Genomic DNA, 14,948 nt, shown 5'->3' with positions numbered 1-14,948 from the left:
GAATAGAGCTACACTTCACAAAAAATGTAATTCATTGGCTTTAAGGCACTTGGAGATGGCTGGTGGTCAGGAAAAGTGGTATCTGAAAGCAAGTCTCTTTTTGAATCTATTGTCACTAAGTTACAAGGAGAGGTCAGGCACCTGACGGCGATTCCAGCAATATGCTAGGCTCCTCAGAGGGGGACTTAGCCGACAGGTTTTCACTGATGTCTTCCGAGGTCGTATGTGGATCTGTCGGGAGAAGCAGAAGAACAGGTTACTCAGTGAGAGTGAATGGGCTGGGAGACTGGATGATCTGTAGCTTTTTGTGTAATCCCACTCTCTCACTTTTTCTCACACACGCATAGATTTGGTAAAATAAAAAGCAAAGAAAAATGACCGATCCCTCATGTCCACTCATGAGTGTTTCACTCAGGGCTGCCACTTTAATAGCTCAGCAGCATTATTTATATTTATTCACACACTGCTTGACCAATTCACTGCAGCATTCGCTCCCCTCCATCAGGCTGCAGTAACTACCATACTCCCCTGCTCCTCACTGTCAGCTCCTGGCTTTTAACAAAAGTAGGGCACTAATCAGCAGCAATCTCCATCAGGTGACAATTGCAATCCTCTGAAAATGTTCCTCCCTGCTGTCTAATGTCACCTTTACCAATAAATAAAAAAGTGCAAAATGTGGAGGAATGCTCTGAACATACTTTCTGTATCATTTTGTATCTGGTATGTATGGTTTTTAAAATATGCATAGATAAGTAACATGACTGCAAAGTGCAACAAGGACAAGGACAAAAATCTGGCTGACTCAGCTCTTGCATCTGGTTCATCTTGTCCCTGAACTCGAACAACGAATAGAGAAGCAGGATGACAGTTTGGTGTCAGTACTTCCTCACAGACATCCTTGACTGCTACAGGATGCTATTTTACAGAAGCAACATGCATCTTTGACATCAACGATTTGTCTTTAGCCTTTATTTACTCCTCTGCTGCTCAGTCATAATCTTGCAGAGAACATACATTCTATTCACACCTCCCTGGCAGAAACAGAAATCCACATTTTAGGAAGCATTTTCAGAATTCGCTGCACCGTTGGAGACCATTCTGCCTATCATACCGGTGCTGGCCCTCTGAAAGATGTATTAGATTAGATTCCCTATAGTGTGGAAACAGGCCTTTCGGTCCAACCAGTCCACACCAACCCTCTGAAGAGTAACCCAACCAAACCCATTTCTCTCTGACTAATGCACCTAATACTATGGGCAATTTAGCAAGTCCTATTCACCTGATCTGCACATCTTTGGATTGTGGGAGGAAACTGGAGCAAACCCACACAGAGCTGCGGAGAACATGCAAACTTCACACAGCCAATTGCCCGAGGCTGGAATCGAACCTGGGACCGTGGTGTTGTGAGGCAGCAGTGCTAACTGCTAAGCCACCGTATTCCGCTTCGTATTCTGCTCTTGCCTTTCCCTCAATACCAATATTGGTTTGAAAAAGATTTATCCATTTCCTTTTCAATGGCTATTCGACATTTTGTTTCCATCATGGTTTCTGGTCAACTGATCCACACCCTAAAAACCTGCACACAACGAAAAATAAATTCCCTTCATCTTTAATTGATGTCCTGATTTGTTGTTCAGTGGAAGTACTTATTGCTGATTTACCTCATCAAGAGCTTCCATAACATTGATCACTTCCACCAGAAGGGAATGAGTTCCATTCTAATTTTGTTTAAACCTCTCATTGTTGCTCCATTGCAGTAAGGTACTCTGCGTCCTCTCCACTGCCTTCACGTTCATTATAAAATGGGGCTGTCAAAATAGCGCCACTGACTGATGGCTTAAACGGACTGGCTCTGAATTTCAGACCTTTCCCCATTTTTACATCCAGTGGCTGCCCGTTTGGAGCACCTGGCTGGTCAATATGGAAATTTGTCCCAATTTGGTACACATCCTGCCCAGGAATCAACGACGATGAAACAGGAAAGGGGTCAGACAACATGAATTGATGCCGGAGACAAACAATGACAATTTTTGTTTTTAGCAAAGATACCAGTTTATTTACAATATTGTTGCAGTGCAGAGGAGACTAGTCGGCCCATCATGCTTGCACCAGAATTTTCTGCCTTCGCCATTAATGTGGGAGCTTCAAATGTATCTCTAACGGCATTTCAAAAGATAATCAAATCACGCAGCCAAATTTGTTCAATCATTACTCTCCCCCCCCCACCCCCACCTCAAGGTTGAGTTTATTTACTTTTTACCTTGAACAGTAATTTGAATGATTTCTGAATCTTCCGGCTCTGTCTTCACTTTTTTCATTGTCGACAGATCAATGGAGGCACCTGTGGGTGGAAGTGGAAGAGGAAGTTGATCATCAGAAAGCACCTGGTACAGTCGCCCATTAGCTTTGTGGGCAGCATGCGGGTGAACAAACTCACTGGTACAGGACGCCATGCTTTGCCACAGAATGTGTCTCATATCATGCTTCCAAGGGACGTATGTTTAAGAATCAGCTGCATTTAGAGTCAGACAGTTACTGTGGAGTTACATGCCAATAAAGATGGCAGGTTTCCTTCCCTGAAGGGAGTTACTGAAGCTGCTATGTTTAGACAACAATCAACGATGGTTTCACAGCCACCATTGCTGAGACTCATTTCATATTTATAAATTCAATTTGTAAATCATAAATTTAAGTTTCACCAACTGCCATGGTGGGATTTGAACCCTTGTCCCCAAAGCATTAGCTTAGGCTGTGGGCTAACTAGCCCAATGACATAGCCACAATGCCATCATCTCTGCAACTTGTGGTTCCTTCCCAGTGACTTGTCACGGCTGCTAAGTGAGGAAATGAGCCAGGCACAAGCTGGGAAGGAGAGAGGGAAGAAAAGACAAGAGGATTTGAAAGTCTCCCTCTTGTACACCTGCCAGCAGCCCACCAGTCACCCTGAATTATTTGTGGATCCTAGGATTAGACTTTTGCCTTCCTTCTACCCTGGAAGTTGCCAGAAAAATTGAAACAAGTAGCTGAAACGATCACCAAACTGCTCCTTCCAGCAAAACTCATCATGGACTTTCCTCAAGTTACTCCAACTTCTAATAAGACCATAAGCTACAGAAGAAGATGGCCATTCAGCCCATTGAGTCTGCTCCACCATAAAAGCAGTGCAAAAAAAGTACTCCATTTTCAAGTATGAGTCAATAGCGAGTTTTGAGTCAATAGGACTCCAGAATATAATATCAATCTTCCCCTCCCACCTGTCAAATCTCCCCCGTTAAGCAATTTCCCCAAATGGTGTTCTAAGGTCCTATTCCTATTGATTCCACCTATCACCTATGTCAGATTTGATCTTTTGATAACCTTAACCTGTCTTTCAGTAGATGATGGAATTGAACAGACACCACATTGGGTATGACTCACCAATGTACTATTGCCGGAAAGGCTAACTTCTATTAAGCTCTCAGCCTAAGGCTGTTATTACACTGATGTTCCTTAAGTCTAGCACTTGCAGACTCAATTAAACAAATTTCAAGCCAGCAATGCCACATTTTAGTACACAGATAGGAATTATTAAGGTATTATTATTAAAATCCTGTGTTTAATGCCCTGTTCTAAAAGTAGCAGAGTGATCAATACGTGTAAAAGGTGTCCGGTATGCTGGCCTTTATTGGTCAGTACATTGAGTACAGGAGTTGGGACAACATGTTGCAGCTGTACAGAACATTGGTTAGGCCACCTTTGGAATACTTCATTCATTAATGGTCTTCTTACAAGAGGAAAGATGTTGTGAAACTTGAAAGGGTCCAGAAAAGAATTACAAGGATGTTGCCAGGGTTGGAAGATTGGAGCTATAGGGAGAGGCTGAATGGGTTGGTGCTATTTTTCTGAGAGTGTCAGGGGCTGAGGGGTGATCTTATACAGGCTTAAAAAATTATGAGGAGCATGGATAGGATAAATAGACAAGGTCTTTTCCCAAAGTCCAAAACTAGAGAGGAAAGTTGAGGGTGAGATGGGAAAGATTTAAAAGGGACCCAAGAGGCAACTTTTTCACGCAGAGGTTGGTGCGTGTATGGAATGAGCTGCCAGAGGAAGTGGTGGAAGCTGGTACAATTGCAACATTTAAAAGGAATCTGGATGGGTACATGAATAGGAAGGGTTTAGAGGCATATGGGCCAAGTGCTGGCAAATGGGACTAGATTAGTTTAGGATATCTGGTTGGCATAGACAGGTTGGACTGACGGGTCTGTTTCCGTGCTGTACATCTCTTTGATTCTAAATGGACTCATGTTAAATTAACTAAAAGAGAAGGAACGAGTTAGTTGTTTGAAGAACATTATCATGTGCAATGCCAAAATCACTAAAAGATTTTATTGACCGTTAAAATAAAGATCTTGAAACAAAACCACAGCTAAGGAATTGTAACTTGTTTTTGTATATTTAAAAATACAGAATGAATAACAATGTATCCTCAGCTGCAGACACTTCATAGCGAGAAACAGCACCACAAAAACAGGGAGGGGCCATTTTCCTGCACCAGCACTGGATGCTCCTGTTTTTGCAGTAAGTGTCAGAGGCTGGGAATTCCGTGGCAGGTAACTTACCTCCAGTCTCCCCAAAGCCTGCCTGCTCTTTACCAGACATACAACAGTAATACTATCCATTTGTATGTAGGGGTGTATCTCCAGCAATGAAGACATCGACATTATCCAGAACAAAGCAGCCCACTTAATAGGCACCCCATTCATCACCTTCAACATTCACTCTCTTCACCACAGACGCACAGGATCAGTTGCGTGCACCACCTACAAGATGAACCACAACAACTTGCCAAGACTCCTTCAACAGCACCCTACAAATGTGTGAGCTCTACCAACTAGAATTGGACCAAGGGATAGAGATGCATAGAAGATTTTAACCTACTGCGAATCCTCTTGCAAGGATGCCTTCCTTGAAGAAGCTCTCTTCCTCCCTCTACAAGGATTTCAGTGAGTCTCTCTCTCACTGCACCCCCCAGGTCATCTCCTCTGCACAGAAGCTCTTCAGCCATGTTCTCAAACAGACTCGTTACCACAGCCACATCTCCTTCCTCAGCACCTGCCTATGGAACCGACTGATCCCGCACGGACTCCGGATTACATTCCAACCAACAAAATTCGGACCAAACCAGGACAACCTGTCCTAACCTGCAATCCTCTTCCTGACCTCTCCTCCCCCACCCCACTCCGGCCTATCACCCTCACCTTGACCTCCTTCCACCTATCACATCTCCATCGCCCCTCCCCCAAGTCCCTCCTCCCTACCTTTTATCTTAGCCTGCCTGGCACACTCTCCTCATTCCTGATGAAGGGCTCTGGCCCGAAACGTCAAATTTCCTGTTCCTTGGATGCTGCCTAACCTGCTGTGCTTTAACCAGCAACACATTTTCACCTCAAAAATAGTATCCATGTAACAGTCGACCCCATAAATTTAACCTTAAAAAGTAGTCAAAACTATTTGACTATTACTCGCGTATATATGATATATTGCCGTTCCTTTAAATGCCAGAGCCAAACTTCTGGAATTACCTTCCTGACAGCATTGTGGGAATTATCGACTGGCCAAGACAACAATGGCTCATCACGACCTCCTGAAGGTGAATTCTGAAGGGATGAGTGACAAATGCTGGCCCAGCCAGTGATGTCCACATCCATGAACAAATTTAAAAAGAGTATGTGGCTGTGTGTTGGGACGGGAATTTGCTCTCATTCTGGGGTTCTCCTAACCTCGGGACTTCCAATACATTTTAAGTTAAGAACAATTCAATCTGGACTGGAACATGCAGAAACAGAAACACTTGCAAATAACTTTTAAAAACTCCTTGGAAGACCGGACTTGCAACTTTCAAACAGAGGGTAAAACAGAAATGAGTTACTCACCCGTTTCACCTTCTTTCATCTTCACTGACCTGATAAGGGAAAAAAAACACTTTTCAAAATCCAAAATGTCACTATAGAGGGTATGAGTTCATAGATGAAATAAGCAGCTAGAATTTGTCCGTGTGACAAAGATTGGATAGGGTTTCCACCATCTTCGTAGTAAGCACCAGATTATATTTCTAACAATTAGATCACTTAAAACAGCACAGAAATATGCCATTCAGCATAATTCACCCACTCTGGTCTCCTCCACACCATTTACTTCATCTCATTCTTTCAACATTTCTTTCTCTAATGCACTTTTCTAATTTCCTTCTGAAAAAAATCCATAAAATTTGGCTCAACAACTTTTTGGGGTAAAGTTCCATATTTAGCTGAGTCAGGAAATTCCTCTTCATATCCCTATTGGATTTATTAGTACAGAGGAACCTCGATTATCCGAATTTCGGATTATCCTGACAAGGTTGGAAGATCCAGATGCTTGGCTAAACTGCGTTATCTGGCATTCAATTATCTGAACATTCATTTATCTAAACAAAATACTCCTCACCCTAGGCATTCGGATAATCAAGGTTACTCTGTAAATACCCTAACATTTTTATCCTGGTCTTGAATTCTCCCAATAGCGGAACTCTCTTTTTGACTCTTTTGCTCAAGCTATTCGTAATTACATGAACCTCAATCAGAGATCCTCTAGTCCTTTTCGAAAGATTTCCCCACTTGTCCAATGCTTGCTCTGGTACAGAATCAGTAAAGCCTGTCTGTGTTAGAGTAAAAATGGTACCCAGCGCTGATGGTTGTGGAACGTGGACTGCAGCGGTTTGAGAAGGCAGCTCACCACTAACTCCTCCAGGGCAAGAAAGGATGGGCAATAAATGCTGACCCAGCCAGTGACACCCACAATCTATGAATGAAAAAAAAATCTGCAAGGGGCGGAATCATACAAGGGAACATATAACAGCTAAATAATTGGAGGTCCATCACAAAACTGATTGTGAATTATATGATCTTGGCGGGAATAATGCAAATGTGAAGGAGGTGACGCTGCAGATAGTTTCTACCTCTCCATCCATTTAGCCTCAATCCAAGAGGTGTTAGATCTCATTGAAGGGAGAAGAGAGAAGGGCGTGCGTTAAAGAGAAACCCTTCAATAGGAGATCCCATCAGTGTTTCTGTTGTTTTCAGGAAAAATTCAAGCATATTAGGATTTTGTTTTCCGTTCAAACATTTTTTGGTGCAATATGGGATCACAGAATGTGACAGCCCAAAAGAGGTGATTTGCCCCTTCATTCCTATTCTATCCAATTAGGCTCACTCTCCAACTCCGTCCCCATTGTTTTCCCTTCAATGATATTCAACGGCCATTTGAAAGTTTAGGCACCATCCTCTCAGACGACGTATTCCAGATTGCATGTCTGTGCTCTGCAAAATGAAACATTCACATTGCCTTTAGTCCTTCTGCCAAATACCCGAAAACATTTCTTTTTTTGGGCACCAATCCTACTGCTGTTGGGAACGTATTCTCCTGAATTATATGAAAAAAAACTGTGCCTGATTTTAAATACCTCTGTCAAATCTCCTCTGAACCTTCTATGCGACTTAGAGAACAACCTTAATGTTCCCATTCTCTTCACTTAACTGCTTTGCTTAATCCCCTGTTTATGTCAGGCATCAGAGCTTCCAATGGTATCATAGAAATTGTAGAATCCCTACGATGTGAAAACAAGCCATTTGGCCCAACATGTCTATACTAACCCTCCGAAGAGTTTCCCATCCAGACCCATCCCCCCTACCCTGTTACTCTACATTTCCCATGACTAATGCACCTAACTTACACATCCCTGAACACTACGGGCAATTTAGCATGGCCAATTCACCTGACCTGCACATCTTTGGACTGTGGGAGGACACCGAAGCACCCGGAGGAAACCCGTGCAGACACAGGGAGAATGTGCAAAACTGCACACAGTCAGTCACATAAGGCTGGAATCAAACCCAGGACCCTGTCATTGTGAGGCACCAGTGCTAACCACTGAGCCATCGTGCTGTATCTTCTGTTTGCTGTACTTGCCCCTGAAATTTGCAAGGTGAAAACACTTTTCACAATCAATTACTGAACTCTGATAGTGGTATAGCTGGGGAAATGGAATCTTGGATCTGAATGGACAGGGCTAGATATGGGGAATATCTTTAACTTATCCAATTGAAGGACTGTGAAATTACCAGGGCAGGACCCAAGGAGGAAGTACACATTAGAGTGGATAAATTCAATGTCAAATCAGCAACAGAAAAAGAAAAAAAACTGATTAGTCAAGCGCAGAGACAGAATAGAAAAACAAAGGTATTTTTAAAAAATGTTAACATGACAATTGAAAAAGGAAACAATTAATACTCTACTGAAGGAGATTTTACCTCCAACAGTTGTTTCCAATACCAGAAAGAGTAATTTCTAGTTCTAGAAAGGTTAATTGGCAATAATTAACACTTAGCATGTGGTTAATAGAATGTTTATGCTGGAGATAACAAACCTCTATGTTCTGTGGTGAGTCTAGTCCCAATCTACCAAGTAAATTAAGTACCTTCACTGCATTCAGTGCATTTCCATTGTGAGGTTTTCATGAGGCTAATGATGAAGAGGCAAAACTTGGATAAACCCAACTGTCCAAAAGTTGCTAATCACACGTTTGCAGAAACAATGCGTTATTTATCTACAAATAACAGCAAGCACCAGTACTATCACCATTGTAATTAAGACTGAAACCTCCACAACATACAGGATGAAAAGATTTGAATTGAAGGAGGGTTGACCATGTGTTTGGTACATCTCCCTTCTCTATTGGGAGGGGAAAAAAATAGCCCAATAATTGTGCATTATGTTAGTTGCCTTGGCACCAAACCAGATGGCGACGCATTCAGATGGGAATAAATTACCAGGTTGTGTGTGTTTAGAAGGAAAATTGGGACAGGGAGTTTACTTAAAGCTTGAACGGTCTTGCTTTGACAGAAACAGGCAATTAATATGTAGACAAATTGCTGTGTTTATATTCACTAGGAAGTTTTTTTGTCAGAGATGCATTAGAAATGCAAAGGAAAGATTTTTTTTCTGGGTGGGGCAGGCAATTTGGGGATGAGCAACAGGCAGAAATCCAAAATAATTCTAAACCAAGTATTCACCTTCTCAAAGATTCCTTTCATTCTGACATGAATGGCTGGGTGCTGCCTGAACTGCTGTGCTCTTCTAGCACCACTAATCCAGAATCTGGTTTCCAGCATCTGCTGTCATTGTTTTTACCTGGGTGCTACTGGAGAAAGGCTATGCCAGGTTTGCATTAGTACAGACCATTGTGTACAAGCATCTGCCCTTTCACTGAGAAATTGGGGCCAAGTATCACAGTTGTTCTCAGGAGCTTGGACTGTGAGAGGGATTAACAATCAGAGTCCCAATCCCTCCTCATTATTCAATAACGCTCAGCATGAATGCACAGTGAGATCAGAATTGAGCTCTTCTCCAACTGAAGACAATTCTCATATGTGAGCACCAGCAACTTGGGTAAAGTACTAGAGCCTGTTAACCAGCCCCCTTTGGTTGGGCTACTAGTCACATTAGTGAAGTAGTAATCCAGAGATTCTGACTGATATTCCCAAGAAAAGGAACTCAAATCCTAACATGAGAATCTGAATTCAATTTCAGAATTGGACGGCATGGTGGTTCAGAGATTAGCACTGCTGCCTCACAGCACCAGGGACCCAGGTTCGATCCCAGCATCGGGTGACTGTGTGGAGTTTGTACATTTTCCCCGTGTCTGCGTGGGTGTCCTGTGGCGTCCTGGTTGCCTTCCACAGTCCAAAGATGTGCAGGTTAGATGAATTGGCAGTGCTAAATTGCCCATAGTGTTCAAGGATGTGTAGGTTAAGTGCATCAGTTAGGGGTTAAACGTAGAGGAATGGGTCCGGGTGGATTACTCTTTGGAGGGTCGGTATGGACTTGTTGGGCCGAAGGGCCTATTTCCACACTGTAGGGATTCCATGATTAAATTTAGAAATAAACAGTTAGTGTCAGTAAAAATGAACAGAACCCATAAGAGCTGAATTGGTATATTCTGGTCTTTTAGGAGAAGAAAGCTGCTGTTCCGGCTGGTCTAGCCTATCCATGATTACAGTCCCACACCAATCTGACACAACCCTGTGCAGTGCTCTAGCACCTCGTCACACTGGAGGGCCACTATCACTTCCTCAGGACAGCAGGAAATGGATAATGACGTCTGGTACTGCCCCTGATATCCACACTGTGAGAAGAAATGAACATATATTCAAGAAATAGAAGGCACCGTCTTCATTTTTGCTATGCCAGGAATTATTCTGGGAACACTGTGAACAAATGATATACTATGTACTCTGGGGAAAAAACAAAATCCTTGCGATTTTGAACCAAAAGCAGAGAAACTTTTCAGCAAACTTAACTTCAGCGCTTGCTCCTGATTAAAGCCATTAGCTAGAACCAAAGAATCAAAAGGTGCTTGTGGAGCAGTGGTAGTGTCCCTACCCCTGGACCAAGAGGACTGGGTTCAGGTTCGACCTGCTCCAGGAGGTACGTGATAACACCTCAGAACAGGTTGATTAGAAAAATAGATTACTTTTTTTTAAAAAAGCCAATGAATCAAGAACACTTGTAGCAGAGTGGTAGTGTCTCTGCCTCTGGGCCAGGATGTCTGGGCACAAGACCGACCAGTGTCAGAGGTGAGTAATAACATCTTTGAACAACTATCTATAAATTGGTTAATGTGTTATAAAAGGTCTTTGTGACCAGTGGTGTACCCTAAGGATTGGCGCTGGGTTCACTGCTTTTCGTCATCTATATAAATGATTTGGAATGTGAACATAGGAAGAGGTATAATTAGTAAGTTTGCAGATGACACCAAAATTGGACATGTAGTGGATAGCAAAGAAGGCTACCTCAGAGTACAATAGGATCTTGATCAGATAGGCCAATGGACCAAAGATTGGCAAGTGGAGTTTAATTTAGACAAATATGAGGTGCTGCACTTTTGAAATCAGGGTAAGACTTACACACTTTATGGTAAGGTCCTGAGGACTGTTGGAGTTCAGGTTGATAGTTCCTTGAAATTGGAGTCTCAGGGAGAAGAAAGTGTTTAGTATGCTTTCCTTTATTGGTAAGAGTATTGAGTATACGAGTTGCGAGGTCATGTTGCAGCTGTACAGGACATTGGTTAGGCCACTTCTGGAATATTGTGTGCAATTCTGGTCTTCTTCCTATTGGAAAGATGTTGTGAAACTTGAAAGGGTTCAGAACAGATTTAAAGGATATTGCCAGGGTTGGAGGATATGAGCTACAGGGAGAGGCTGAATAGGCTGGGGCTGTTTTCCCTGGGCTGAGGGGTGACCTTATTAAAGGTTTATAAAATCATGGATAGGGTAAATAGACAAGGTCTTTTCCCTGGGTTTGGGGAGTCCAGAACTAAAGGGCATGGGTTTAGAGTGAAAGGGGAAAGATTTCAAAAGGAACCTAAGGGGCAACTTCTTCATGCAAAGGGAGGTACATGTATGGAATGAGCTGCCAAAGGAAATGGTGGAGGCTAGTACAATTACAACTTTTAAAAGGCATCGGGATGGGTATATGACTAGGAAGAGTTTAGAGGGATATGGGCCAAGTGCTGGCAAATGGGACTAGATTACTTTAGGATATCTGGGCAGCATGGATGAGTTGGACCGAAGAGTCTGGTTCTATACATTTCATTTCTATGACTCTATAACTATTGATATCACAATTTATGCAGCCAAAGGGAAGGAACAACTGAATCCTGACCTTTGTCTAATTAATCAAGTCCTCTATTAGAGCTTCTTACACATCTCAGTCAAATGTTATCTTGAGAAAGCACTGATTGATTGTATTTGTAGACATCAATGGTTCTGCCTCATTTTAGATGGGACTTCTTTGTTAATAAAATAATTAAAGCCATTCTTAACTTCAGCTAAATCAGAATGTTTCTGTGTAAATTTAATGACTAACTAGGGAGAGAATAGGGCCCCTCCAAGATCAGCAAGGTGACCTTTGTGTGGAGCCGAAAGAGAAGGGGAAGATACTAAATGAGTATTTTGCATCAGTGTTAACCGTGGAGAAGGACATGGAAGATACAGAGTGTAGGGAAATAGATGGTGACATCTTGAAAAATCTCCATATTACAGAGGAGGAAGTGCTGGATATCTCGAAATGCATAAAGTGGATAAATTTCCAGGACCTGATCAGGTGTACCCTAGAACTCCATGGGAAGATAGGGAAGTGATTGCTGGGCCCCTTGCTGATATTATTGTATTAATGATAATCACAGGTGAGGTGCCAGAAACGTGGAGGTTGGCTAACGTGGTGCCACTATTGAACAAAGATGGTAAGGACAAGCCAGGGAACTATAGACCGGTGAGTCTGACATCAATGGTGGGCAAGTTGTTACAGGGAATCCTGAGGGACAGGATGTACATGTATTTGGAAAGGCAAGGACTGATTACAGATAGTCAACATGGCTTTGTGTGTGGGAAATCATGTCTCACGAACTTGATTTAGTTTTTTTGAAGAAGTAACAAAGAGGGTTGATGAGGGCAGAGCGGTGGATGTGATCTGTATGGACGTCAGTAAGGCGTTTGACAAGGTTCCTATGGCAGACTGGTTAACAAGGTTACATCTCATGGAATACAGAATCAACTAGCCATTTGGATACAGAACTGGCTCGAAGGTAGAAGACAGAGGGTAGTGGTGAAAGGTTGTTTTTCAGACTGGAGGCTTGTGACCAGTGGATTGCCACAAGGATCGGTGCTGGGTTCACTACTTTTCATCATTTACATAAATGATTTGGATGTGAGCATAAGAAGTATAGTTAGTAAGTTCACAGATGACACCAAAATTGGAGGTGTAGTGGACAGCGAAGAGAGTTACCTCAGATTACAACGGGATCTTGATCAGATGGGCCAATGGGCTGACGAGGGGCAGATGGAGTTTAATTTAGATAAATGTGAGGTGCTGCATTTTGGGAAAGCAAATCTTAGCAGGAATAATACACTTAATGGTAAGGTCCTAGGGAGTGTTGCTTAACAAAGAGACCTTGGAGGGCAGGTTCATAGCTCCTTGAAAGTAGAGTCTCAGGTAGATAGGATAGTGAAGAAGGTGTTTGGTATATTTTTCTTTATTGGTCAGAGTATTGAGTACAGGAGTTGGGAAGTCATGTTGCGGCTGTACAGGACACTGGTTAGGCCACTTTTGGAATATTGCGTGCAATTCTGGTCTCCTTCCTATTGGAAGGATGTTGTGAAACTTGAAAGGGATCAGAAAAGATTTACAAGGATGTTGCCAGGGTTGGAGGATTTGAGCTATGGGGAGAGACTGAATAGGCTGGGGCTGTTTTCCCTAGAGCATCAGAGGCTGAGGGGTGACCTTCTAGAGGTTTATAACATTATGAGGAGCAAGGATAGGGTGATTAGTCAAGATCTTTTCAGCAGGGTGGGAGAGTCCAAAAGTAGAGGACATAGGTTTAAGATGAGAGGGGAAAGATTTAAAAGGGACCCAAAGGGCAAACTATTCACGCAGGGGGTGTTGCGTGTATGGAATGAGCTGCTGGATGAAGTGGCTGAGGCTGGTACAATTACAATATTTAAAAGACAGCTGGATGGATACATGAACAGGAAAGGTTTAAAGTGATATAGGCCAAGTGCTGGCAAATGGGACTGGATTACCTTCGGACATCTAGTCAGCATGGATGCGTTGGACTGAAGGGTCTGTTTCCGTGCTGTACAGATCTATGATTCTATGGACAGACATTCCATTCACAGACACTTAAGTGTCTGGACTAATATGAAGGTATTAGATTACAGCAGAGTAGCACGTTTTCAATAGCACGTCATGCTTCAAACAATTTCAGGGTAAGGAGGAGCATGAGACTGATATATCCTCAGGTCAGATAATACCATGTCGTGACAATATCATGAGCATTTCTCATGAGATAGAACATGATAAAAAGGTAGAGTGGTACCTTTTAAATCCATGTCACAAACAGATAGCCTACTTGTGGAGAGGTATGTGTGACACTTTATCTATAATTGTAAAGCTAATCTTATTAAAAGCAGTACTGCAAATGTGGCCATTACCAAGCTATACTGCAACCTTGTACCTTGGGATAAACTCATCACTCAACAAAGCCAGCTCATGCTGAGACTCAGATGGACCATGCTCATGCTAATAGGATTTTGATGAATTATAGAAACATATTATAGAATCCCTACAATCGTGCATCTGAAAGGAATCCTCAATCATTAACTGCCTGGTAGGAATAATGGGATCACAGAGTTTTGTCAAATAATGTTAGGTTGATGGAATTTTGTGTTCAATGTCATATTTCAGCTGGTTAACATTATGGTCCTTTTGTGATTTGTTGGCTTGGTTAAGCATCATATAATTTGGATTGCACTTTTTCAGATAGTCCAGAGGTGAACTAATTCAGGTGAACTAACTAAATAAAACTAATTGAGTTTTATAACTCACTCAAATATGAATGGCAGATCCAATCTTTTGCTATGAGCTTGCTATAGAGCAGGAAAGGTTGGTTTGATCATCTTTAAACTCATGAAGAGTAGATACTGAAACTGCCCGTAGTGTTAGGTGAAGGGATAAATGTAGGAGAATGGTCTGGGTGGGTTACTCTTTAGAGGGTTGGAGTGGACCTGTTGGGCCGCAGGGCCTGTTTCCACACTAAGTAATCTAATATAATCTAAATATTACTTGTATATTGTACTAAAGTTAATATTCATCTGTGATAAGTCACATCTTTGTGGAAAATTAGTTTTGCAACTCTTAATATTTTGTACCAATTTTAAAGTGCTGTTAAGTGTGAAAAAAATATCAGTAGTAGCCTATAAAAAGGTAATTTTGTTTAGTACAGAGTGCACTTTCCAAACCATTCAGTTGTTGTGAGAGATTGGAGGCAGTTGCTAGACCTGAAAATAGACCATTTATAACACAGAAGACCAGTCAGC

The 14,948-nt window shown here is 42.2% G+C and overlaps 1 protein-coding gene across 9 annotated transcripts in view; it reads right to left on the bottom strand.

The window, feature by feature from the left end:
* Nucleotides 1-14,948, bottom strand: part of gtf2ird1 (GTF2I repeat domain containing 1) — a 215,490-nt gene that overhangs the window by 84,627 nt on the left and 115,915 nt on the right. For all 9 annotated transcript variants that reach the window (XM_060847791.1, XM_060847794.1, XM_060847796.1 and 6 more), the window contains 3 exons: nt 5,913-5,941; nt 2,261-2,341; nt 142-231 (listed from right to left, as the gene is read on the bottom strand). In XM_060847791.1, coding sequence (XP_060703774.1) covers nt 142-231; nt 2,261-2,341; nt 5,913-5,941 — 200 coding nt within the window. The remainder of the gene's footprint in view (nt 1-141; nt 232-2,260; nt 2,342-5,912; nt 5,942-14,948) is intronic.

This window comes from Hemiscyllium ocellatum, chromosome 31, assembly GCF_020745735.1.
Source record: "Hemiscyllium ocellatum isolate sHemOce1 chromosome 31, sHemOce1.pat.X.cur, whole genome shotgun sequence".
In the NCBI taxonomy this organism is placed as follows: domain Eukaryota; kingdom Metazoa; phylum Chordata; class Chondrichthyes; order Orectolobiformes; family Hemiscylliidae; genus Hemiscyllium; species Hemiscyllium ocellatum.
The sequence above is the reverse complement of the archived record's forward strand: the minus strand, read 5'-3'. Positions and strand labels throughout refer to the sequence as shown.